Source organism: Alligator sinensis, unplaced genomic scaffold, assembly GCF_000455745.1.
Source record: "Alligator sinensis unplaced genomic scaffold, ASM45574v1 scaffold387_1, whole genome shotgun sequence".
Classification (NCBI taxonomy): Eukaryota; Metazoa; Chordata; order Crocodylia; family Alligatoridae; genus Alligator; species Alligator sinensis.
Window position 1 is genome coordinate 1,044,799 of NW_005842196.1, and position 11,412 is coordinate 1,056,210.

The 11,412-nt window shown below is 45.8% G+C and overlaps 1 protein-coding gene across 2 annotated transcripts in view; it reads right to left on the reverse strand.

Moving 5' to 3' along the window:
• The window catches only part of PCDH19 (protocadherin 19), a 110,661-nt gene that overhangs the window by 53,492 nt on the left and 45,757 nt on the right, over positions 1–11,412 (reverse strand). For both annotated transcript variants that reach the window (XM_006026505.3, XM_006026504.3), the window contains exon 3: positions 5,731–5,789. In XM_006026505.3, coding sequence (XP_006026567.1) covers positions 5,731–5,789 — 59 coding nt within the window. The remainder of the gene's footprint in view (positions 1–5,730; positions 5,790–11,412) is intronic.

Genomic DNA, 11,412 nt, shown 5'->3' on the forward strand with positions numbered 1-11,412 from the left:
CACTCTTCACAGGATCAGGCCCCAAGTAGGATAGGATCTCCCTCTCCTCAGGGGAGCAGGACTCGTCTATTAACACACCATATTAGAAGTAGAAAAAACCCTACATAAATCAGGGAATCAAATTCTGCTGACTCACTGTGGACATTGCTGCTGATTAACTCTACCAGGACATATGAGAAGCAGGCACAACTCTGAGGGAACCAAGAGCAAAGACAGAGAGCTCCTGGGAACCCTTAAAAACTGCCAGAAAACAAAGGCTCTATTTCTGTGTTCTATTAAGCCAGGTAGGGGCCCAAGATTGACTGTACATGGATCACAACTAATAATTTGGGGTGCCTCCATTTTTTACTTTTTAAAGACACCTGATGTGAAAGGGGAAAACTTGGACACCCAGAATTTCTAACCATGGATTTATGAAGCTTATGGATTAATAAAGGTGACTGCTGCTAGGACTAATGAGATCTCACCTACCAGTTAAAGGAGAAGGCTGCCTGCACTTTGCAATGCTTACAGACTTTGTGTGAAGCAGGTGAGGAACACTACCTGCTCCTAGGTTCAGTTTTGTCTTCCTGTGGGGTCAGTTCCCACAGGGCTTCTTACAGCTGGGACTTCACTGCCTTCAGCATGAATTGGAAGGGAACACACAACTTACTGCAAGAAGCGCTAGAGGTGTGGGCCAGCCTCAGAAAAAGTTCCCAAGAATAGCTATGGGGGTAAAATTCCTGTGACAAATCACAAGCATCCCAGGGACCTGAGGGATTAGAGATTTTCTTTTACAACTTGAGGTTGGTTGCAACAAAAGTTCTTCTATAGTCCCTCAAATTCAGAAACTTGGAAGAGAAGTGTAGTGAAATGATGTAAAACATGGAACTTTAAAACACCAGATTAAAGTCATACATAGAACATCTTGAAATGCATCTTCACATGTGCAGAACACCACAAGCAACAAGAAAAGGTAAAGCTGCTTCAGTGACATGGAAAATGAATTGATTACTGCTGGAAAAGGTGATATAGATCAAAATGAAATGTGCAGACTCCTCATCTACAAAGGAAGTGACAACCTGGAAAAGGAGGAGTGCATGCCTGAGCAGAAGAAAGGGGAGGATAAAAATCTAAGCAAGGTAGTACATGACAAGAACGAGAGGCCTCATTTACAGACTCTCCAGCCCCCTGGGGCCAACCAAATTTTGACCAAGGAGAAAAGGACATTATCCCCCTCCATCTGATTGTTTTCCATTCGAATTACAGTATTGCCTAAAAACCAACCAAGATTGGGGCCCCACTGTGCTCGGCGCTGTACGGAGTGGGAGAGAGGGACCCCGCTCCATAAAGCTTACAGTCTGTCTCCATAAGCCATTTGGATCTCTCAGTCAGAGCTAACTCCCTAGGAGGTCTTTTCACAATGTCCTTCAGGGTTGCTTTTCCAAAAAGCAAAGAAACAAGAGAATCATAAGTTCAGCTGGTGAACATCAACAGTGACTTTTTTGGCGCTACACTGATTTACACCAGTGGATTATCTGGCCCTGATTTTATAGCTAGCTTGGTTTTGTCTGAAATCATTTATTACTGGGAAGGGCCTGTGCTTCAAAGCACTAAAGAATTACACATTTTCATTACTTTGCAAAGGCCTTTTGTGTCTCCACGGAAACCAAATAGACCACCTCCCATCCAATGCTTTGCAGAAGCACAAAAGGGAGAAACTGTAAAAATACATATAAATTGGTAAATCTTCAAACATTACCTTTTAAATAAAGATGTCCCTGTTGAAGCCACTGACTTTGATTCCAGACAACATCAAAGGAATTTAAATTAACAGCATATTAATGTGTGTGTGCATGTGTGAGTGTGCACGCATATGCATGGGTGCACACAAGCATGAGTGAAGCATGAAAGAGGAGAGAAAAAGACAAAAAAGTAAAGGTATAAATGCAGTAAGTAACATCACAGATTTTGAGGGGTTTATATAGCAAAGTCAGAGGAGTTAAAATATCTCCACAAAAGCAAAGGGTTTTTTGGATTAGAATTATGCCGCTGTGTTTAAAAGACGATATGCCTATTCTCCAATATCTGTGCAGCATTTATGACATTCATTGTGCTTCAAATACAAGACAAGTAAAGGTGAAAGGGCAGGGGGACTATTGTTCTACAGCGAGTTGCTGCTCCCATCATGCAGGCAATCTGTGTTACAATGCATTTATCTTTCCTGCAGTGAAACATACCATAATGCAACAACCACACAACATGTTTCCACGGCTGCCACTTCTAAAGGATGGGCAGGTACCTGAGAATCATCAGTAACAGCATTTCCCAAACAATACAGTGTTGGAGTAAACAGCATTGTGGGAGTTGGGAACGCTGCTTGCCTTTATGCGAGGTATGAAGAAAAGATTAATAGATTTGTTTTTCAGAACGATGCCTGCAGACTATATTGTGAGGCATGACATGGTGTAGGCAACTCGCCTCTCTCCAGCAATCACATTATCACTGTTAAATATCACAAACAAAGCAAACAAAAAGACCTACTCTTCACTGGCTGAACCAAGACAATGACTTGTAACAACATCCTTAGTCCCTATATTTTTAAGACGTAAATATATGGGATTTTAGCCAGTGAGATAATTGGATTTCCTCTAGTACTAGAATCACATCTAAACAGTTCAGGGCCCAGTTTTGCTCTCCATTACACCTTTGCTGCCCCACTGACTTCAAAGGATTGCAAGCATAAAACGCAGAAGAATTTTAACCCTGATCTTTAAATTCTTCCTACTTAAACACCAAGATCCAGAGAAAGAAATTACTTCTTAGACTTGTCACAACCCAAAGTTGTGATTTTTGTTTTTGTGTGTGCTTTGGCACTGCTAAATTATTTTCTCGCTAAATTGCAGCTTCTTTGCACGGTGGAGTTTTCTGCTGTAAAGGAGAACCCCGGTGCAAGGGAGAATTTCCCGCCAATTCGTAGCTTTCTTTGCAGTGTGCATTTCTTCTTTGCAGCACAGAGATGCACGGTGCAAAGAGTTCCCGCCATTTGTATGATAATTCGAGCCCCATTATTGGCTAGTTCTAAATTATTCACACGTGGCGGCTAGTGATTGGTTTGCTAGCCGCATAAGAGGCTTGAGTGGTTTCCGCCCAGAGAGAGATCTCCAAGAATCTCAGGAAGATCCTGAGAACCCCGATTCCGAGAATTCCGGGAGAGATCCGAGAGAATTCCAGCAAGGAGTCCACGATTACCTCGTGGACTTCTACGTAAATCTCGGACCGAATGGTGGTTTAATCACCCACCAAGAATCTCTCCTCCTCGACGAACCTCTTCCCTGCGCGCAAAAGGACCCACGGAGCCTAGCAAACTTCGTGTGAGTGAATTGTGAGTGAATAAACGGACCCACAGAGCTTCAACAACTCCGTGGGAGAGAGCGAGCTTGTCGTTGTCCTCAAACGAGGATTTAATCGGAGCTGTGCCTGGAAAACTGTCCAGCCTACACCGCGACCATCTTCGGTGTAAGTAAATAATCTTTAAATCAACCATTACGCGTCCGTGACTAATTCTAGCGTGTCGCCTGTTCTCTCCGACCCCGCGTGCCCGGGCTGCTGGCCACAGCCCGCGTGCGCAAAAGGGCTGCGGATCGCTCCCGGCCTGCACAAGACTGTGTGGGAGAGTGAAGGCATGGATGATGGAAGCACAGCCCTGTTCCTCCATCTGTCATGACACATCTAACCATATTCTGCAACTTGGGATGTAATAAGTATATCTCTATAAAACACAGTTCCACAATGTGCAGGGAATGCAGCCTTCCTGACTTGCATTGTGGCCACACACTGCTATTTCTGCTGTCTCTGCATCCTTTATAGCAGGGGTGGTGCTGACCCAGTGTGGTGTGGCAGGGGGTGGGACACCACTGGTCCTATCCGGTTCCAGGCTGTCAACCTTGCACCCACAGGTAGGGGTGCCAAACAGAGCCAGTGGGCAGGGTCTCCTTGGAAACCAGCCCAGGATCTCCACTAGCAAGGCACACTCAGCCAGGCAGATGGGATGGACCACGGGTGAGCAGGCATGAAACAGCGTCCAGGAGTGGGACAGCTAGGCAGGGGCAGGGCCAGGCCTGAATCCCAGGGCGGTGACAGCACGGGGCTGGGGCCCAGGGCAGAGCTGCAATCCACTCCCTGCATGTCCCTGCCCACAGAACCAGCATCTATTGCAGGGATGTGAACGGAATGGACCCTGGCTGTGCCCCAGGCATCGGTCCCATGCTGTTACCACCCCACAATCCCAGCTCTAGCCCCAGCCCACACCTATCCGTCCCTCTCCTGGATGCCATTCCCCACTCACCCAGCCGTGGCCCCATCCCAACCACCCAGCCGAACACGCCTTGAACCACAGGTGTCCCCAGCCAATCTCCATGGATACCCTGCCCACCCACCATTCCATCCAGCATTCTCAGCAGTGTATGCAGCGGGGACTGGCAGTGGCAGCTGGGCATAGAGTGTGGCCGCTGGGCATGGAGTGTGGTTGCTGCACTGCCCCATCACATGCCTGAGGACTGCAGGATCAGGCACATGTGCCACGGCTCAAACTGCCCCCACACCTGGGCTGGGCAGGGCTGAGGGACTTGTCACAGGCCAGATAAAAATCCCTTGGCAGGCCAGATCCAGCCCATGGGCTGTATTTTGCCCACCCCTGCTTTATAGCCTTGAAAACAGAATGGGAGGGATGAATGCTTTTAGTCTTTTTCCAATAAACTAAATTCACCACTCAATTACTTCAATGCAACCCAGTCAAAGTCAACAGGGGTTAAGCTGGTATAACAGAGATGTTCCTTTACTGGGCTCATTTCTTTCCTTAATGACAAATTCTAAGTATATCAGTGAGGGCAGAATTTACCAATGGGTGAAATGCACCTGGGAATCATTGCTAGGATTAAATTAGGTCAGGGGTCAGCAACTCCCGGCACGCATGCCGAGCATGGCACGCAAGGCCATTTTGCTCCGCACACCACTGCCAGCCCGAGCTCTAAGCAGCTGCTGCCAGCCACGAAGCCCAGATTGCTCCCAGCAGGTGACTGGGAGGCTGCAAGCCCTGCTGCAAGCAGACCGGGCTCCTTGGGCCAGCTGCAGCCGGGAGGCTGCAAACAGCTGCTCCAGGCTCCAGCATGTTGGCACTCCAGCACCTTCCAAAGTAGACATTGTGGGTTTTTTGGCACTCCAGCCAAAAACCATTGCCTACCCCTGAACTAGGCTGATGATTTGGTTTTACCAATGGGAAGATTAAAAAAAAAAACAAAAAACAAAAAACCCCCAGCAAAATGTTGGTTTTCCTTTAATATTCAAACTGAAAAAGGGAACAAGTATCAAACCAAATGACCTGCCCTAAACACGTTTGTTTTTCCCCTGCCTCACATGGCAGGAAGCACTCCCCCATCCAGATCTATCATTTCATTCCTGTTCATTCAAATAAAATAAACTCTATGAATGTTAAAGTTGTCAGAGTAACAGCATTTTGGCTTACATCACTGCTAGTTCCCAATGTTAATGAGGCAAACAGAAAAGACTTTCCTTTATTAAAAAGAAAAAGCAAAAGTAATAGGATTTAATAGGAAGTAAATACTGTTAAAAAAAAAATCAAATGATTATTCCTGCAATATTTTGCATTTTAAAAAAGGTGCATATAACAACGAGAGGAGGAACACTAAATTTGGATTTTGTTATGAAGCACTTTCCAGCAAACCTACGTACCTTTTTATTAAATGGGCTCTGCTGTTAACGTAGTTGGAATCAAAAGAGTAGTTTTCAGTCTGAAAGGAGGAAAAGAAAAGGGAGATAGTTACAAGTGTGATTCATCTAAAAACTGGAACAGGCACATTTGCAGGGTGCATTGTATTCAGGACAAAGAGAACAGTAAATTCTGCACCTAAAACAAAGGCAGTCTGCACCCAGCCCTGCAATCCTTACTCAGGTAAGGTTCCCACTGCATCTAATGGGGGTTTAAACTACATATATAGGCTGGGGCTCTTCTAGTGAACAATTCCTGGTAGCAGATCCAAATGGGCAATGGCCACCAAGCCTTGTCCTTACTCAAAGCCTTATCCTACGTGAGGGTTTCCTAGTCTTCAACAGTAACTACATATTCCGGTGTCATGTAGCCTTGGGCAAATCACTAATTGCTCAGTTTTTAGAAACCAGCAACTAATGTCAAATGCCTCAGTTTTTAAGTGGCCATATTAAGGCCCCTAATTTTCAGAAATGCTGAGCACACAACTACCATGGCAGTCATTTGAAGGTGGGCCTGCTTGGCACCCTGCCCTCACAAAACCAACCTGGGCACTTTACACCAGAGGTGCACAGAACTCCTGAAGATTTTTGACATTATCCTTTCCATGCCTCAGTTCTTTTACCCATGAAACAGGAACACAGAGGGGGGGACCATGAGAAGGTCCATGAGGGCTAAGTATAGACAGTTAAAAAGCCCGAGGGTGAATCAGTTCAATCTTTGCAGGTTAGTCTAAGCTGCATAGAGTCAACCAATAGGCAAATGAACAGATAGCGGAATCACTTTTGATTCTGGAAATGCAGCCACATGCCTGCAGTGGCCCAAGTCAGAACCCTGGAGACTCAAGAGCATACCTCCCTGCTCAGCTGGAGCAGACAGCTTGGGCCAAGGCTAGCCTGACCACCCTGCAATGGGGGGCATTGCAAGGGAGGGCCAGTGCATCCTAGGATACTGGGAGACTGTGAGTTTAATCTGGAGGGGATCTGCGACAGAATTTCAATGAACCAATTTATTCTAAATCAGATATTTTTGAGCCTACATCCATCCAGGCTTATCTCAAACCAGTTTCAGCCATTTTGACAGTGGTTTACGTGCACTGAATTTCTGCTGTGTTACAGATTTGAACCAGTTTCAGATCACTTATACCGGTTTATGTGTAATGTCTGTCCCTAGGTGAGGAGTTTTTATAACACTATAACCGTTATAAGAAATGTGCAAGGTAAGGAGAATGGGTTTTCTATAGTGATCCAATTGCCCTGATGGAGCCCTGTAGCCTTACTCCAACTATATTCCCATCAGCTTCCCTGGGACTTGCACACATAAGGCTGGATTTACCCCATTTGAAGGTGAGAAATACATCCGATGCATGTCTAAGCACTTGACAGGATAAGGCTTGCTGGTGACCACAGAACAATTTGCAGAGAAGAAACAATGTGACCACTCTCTGTTACAAAAACTAATTGCTTTTAATTCCCTGATGGACCCAGTTCTGTGTGTCAATTTGACTGAAAGTTCAAAAGTTATTTTTCTTATTAGTGTATAATTAACATGTTAAAATATTTATTGCATAGATATGTAAATGTCAGCAAGGTAATCCCCTCCTGGAGAATTTAAAGTGGGCACTCTGCTTTGTTTTAAATCATTTAATTAAACACCGGTTAGCAGAGATATCTGGCTTTATTACTAATACAAAAGCAAGCAATGACTGGTATTGGAATGGAAGCAAAAGAAGGGGAGAAAATCATTGGGTGTAAAACATGGTGCTTGCAACCAAACCCACTAACAAGGTCCATATTTAAAACATCATTTCACTTTGCATTAAAAATCCCCTTTTTTCCAGGTAACAGCAGGTACAGAATAACCAGAACAAACAAGGGGAAGTAGAGGAGAAGGCTTATTCTCACAGCTTATCGGGAAGAGGAATAGCCTCCCAAGGAAAGTGAAGGAACCTGCATTGCTTGAGCTGTTTAAAACTGAACTGGACAGAAGATTCATAATGGGAAACAGTTTGTCATTAAGAGCAGGGGGATAGACAAGAGGCTCTTCTAGCTAGCATCTCCACGTGTGTCAATGCTTCTGTTAATAACAAGGTATCAGCTGATCCTAGAGTCTGTCCTTCACTTGAGAGAGAAGGGTAGTTACTTGTGTTAGTCTGGAATCAGACAGAAGGCAGGATAGATTTGCACCTGTACAGATTGAATAAATCAAATGCACAGCATAAGCTTTCATTAGCAGAGGGTTTACTTCATCAGATGCTGTAAAGGGAAATCTACCCTGCCTTCTGCCTGCACTTGAGACATTGAAAAGACTTGAGTCTCCTTCTTCCATACATGTATCTTTTACCTTCTCTGTCCTTCTCCCTCCATTAATCAGGAAAGTCACAGACTGTTAGTAGCACCTAGGATCTGGTGTCATGCACTCTCCTTGCGCCACCCTCATGACAGCAATATTCTACAGGTGCCCCTTGACCAGTTTTTGGCTTCACCCCATGCTCTCCACCTAGCAGTACACTACGTACCACCCACATGGCAGAGAAAGTAATGGAGAGCAGCCATTAGGGGTGTGCGAATTGGGCAGTATTCAAATTGGATTTGGCCCAATTCAGGGAACAGTGATTCAATTCGCAGATTCGGATCACTGTCCCAATTTGATTCAGCCAAATCTGAATCTGAAGAGTCAATTCTGATTCAGAGAATCAGAGATTCAGCCATAGACACAGCTTTATATATTTTTTCTATGTACCTCAAGGTACCAGGTACAGCTCATGAACACTGAGATGGTGGGGCAGAAGGAGTGTCCCATGGGAGCTCCTCCACATGCTCAGCGGCAGACCCAGAAGTGGACCAGAAGTACTTTGAAGGTATGTAGAAAAAAACATATAAAACTGTGTCTATGGCTGAATCGTCGAATCTCTCTGAATTGATTTGGAGGCTTCCAATGCGATTCAAAGAGATTAATGAGTCTCCCGATTCAATTCAGATTCGGAGATTTGGCCACTGAGTTGGGCCGAATCTCCTCCGAATCGAATCAGTGACTGAAGCTTCACACACCCCTAGCAGCCATGATATGGGGAAGCAGCCAGACAGCATTAGGCATTACCAAGAGAGCTCTGTCAGTCCCCCAATCAGCACATGAAAACATGGGCACCAAATACTAGCAGACAAGTGGGATACCCTGATCACTTAAGGATCAAAATTTGCTCTCAGTGCAATCCTTGTGGGAGTCACACAGGCATATCCCAGCACAGGGGCTGGATCTATGCTACACCATACTATGCTATGCAGGTTTTCTGAAGGAGTCTTCTAACATGGCAGTGCTATTCCTCCCTTTCCCCAGGCCATGCCCCATCCTTCCCTGCTCCTTTACACAATCCCACATCTTGCCTGAGGCCTGAAGGGACCAACATAATACAATCTTAATAATAAAAAACAACCTAAAAGACAAAAAATACTGTCTCATAATAACAAGATTTCAACTTTCCCGAAGTTCAGCCTATTCAGCTGCAGCTCCATCCCCTTCCAGTGTTTTCTCTCCTTCATGTTTTCCTATTTTTATTGCAATTATGAACATGGTAAAATAAACCTGCACATCTTTTAATGTCTCAGTAAATAAAAAGAGCACAGAGTCTGTCATTAACATAATCACAGAGGAAAGAAGCACAAAATCGGGCAGCCAAAGCAAAGCTGAATGTGAAATCCAGTTGGGAGCCAGTGGAGGTTACACTGTCATACCAAGATAATAAAGCAGAAGCAGCATTGGTTAAATGTGACCTTTTCTGAAATACAGCACAATATCTAATTTAACAAACAGGAGCCTCCCAGTGAGAAACATGCTATCCTGTGAAAGCTGGGGGAGTTGGCCTTACGCTCAGCACAGCTCAGTTATTACTTTCACATTGTAATTACTGCTGTATAGTCACACAGGAGATTTACTGCACAAACTGCCAGTCCCTGCAGTTCTTGCATCCTTGTTCCTGCAATATGACTTTGATTGTTAAAAGTGCTCTGTCTCTCTAAAGGAAACACACACGTTTATATTTAAAATGCACTGAGCCAAAGATTTACATTGCATAATATTTCTGACACTATGTTTACCCATCAATCCACATTAGATCTCTGACGCTATCAATCCTGAAGCTTCTCAGGAGGAGGGAGGAGACCACATCCACAGAGATTTCTGTTGCGTTTGCCTCCACAAACCCACTTGGGATGGGGATGGAATCAGGGATGTGCGTAGCATAAGGAAAGATGTGGTTTGTAAAAAGGCTCTGACAACAGCTGAGCGATGGAGGACAGGAAGAATCAGAGGCTGCTTTAAAGCAATCACTGTTATGATGGGACTGCATTCAATCATCCTACACTGTCTGATGCAGGATGGCTCAAACAAGTCTGGAGCTGTTCATATGGCCTGCTCCCCACCTCTTCCACTCAGCTGTAATGCCCAATTTACAGCCTTCAGCTCTCACCTCCCTAAACTACTTTTACATGGAGAAAGAGAAAGAGTGGGTAGAACAGGGATTGTGTCCAGAGCTGCTGTTTGTTTGTGCAGATAGCTAAGGGAATAGCAGATGGAGGTTTCCTCCTAAAACAGGAGGAGAGAAGTTGCGATGTACCCCCGGCAGAGCAATGATAAACAAGTAGATGTCATGGCTCTCAGAGTTCTGCCAACTCTTATCCCCCGCCCCCTCCCATGCATTAGCATGGCATAAACAGTAAACACCATGTTAACAACTCAACCCAACTAATGGGACTGAACCTCTGCAAGCCAACAACCCCTGTGACTAAGCCTGAATTGATTCAATCTTTGAAGGTTAATCTACCCTGACTAGGCTGAACTGGTTTGAAACTCAACAGACATTCTCTCTGGACTGAGAAAATTCAGGCACATGTCTGCAGTGGCTCAGGCTAGAAGCCGGGGGACGCTAGAGCAGACCTCCCTTCCCTTCCGCAGGAGCTGAGCTGAGGGGGGGCGTGGCCAGGCCCCAGCAGGACTCTCTCATTAGGGATGTCTGCCTGCTCAATCCCAGGCTTTTCCCCACTAGCTGCTCAAGGGGAAAGAGTGTTGCCAGACCAGGGTAGCACTCTGAGGCAAGCGGGGGTGTGCAGTGTGTGCATCTGCTGATGATACAGAGCTGTTTAAATCTCCCTCCCTGCTTCCTCATACTGCCTGCAGCAAACTGACAGGTGAGCAAGCCAGGGGGAAGGGGTGGGAGGGGGGAGGGCTGATAACAGTCTTTATCAAAACAACAGCCTCTCTCCACATTACTTCAAACTTCTTAAACAGCTTACTGGCTGACCTGTTCATTAGCTCCAAAAGCCCTAAGTGGTCACTGTTCTGTCTGCCTATCCCAGTGTGTAACAGGAGGGACGGCAGGGTCGCTGTGCTAGCCCTTGCCGCCTCCTCTACTGTGCCAAGCTTCGGACTTGCAGCCTCCTATTCTCGCCTGCCACGGCTTTGATAAGTGTTTTTGTAGGGAGGCTACCTCTCCTCCACTTGGCCACAGTTCTCCTGCTCCGGGTGTCTGGCGTGTCTCGGCCTTGCGGGCCTTCTCTATATGCCACCCTTCTCACCGGGCTCTTCCCTCTGCGAGGCTGCCCTTCTCACCGGGCTCTTCCCTCTGCGAGGCTGCCCTTCTCACCGGGCTCTTC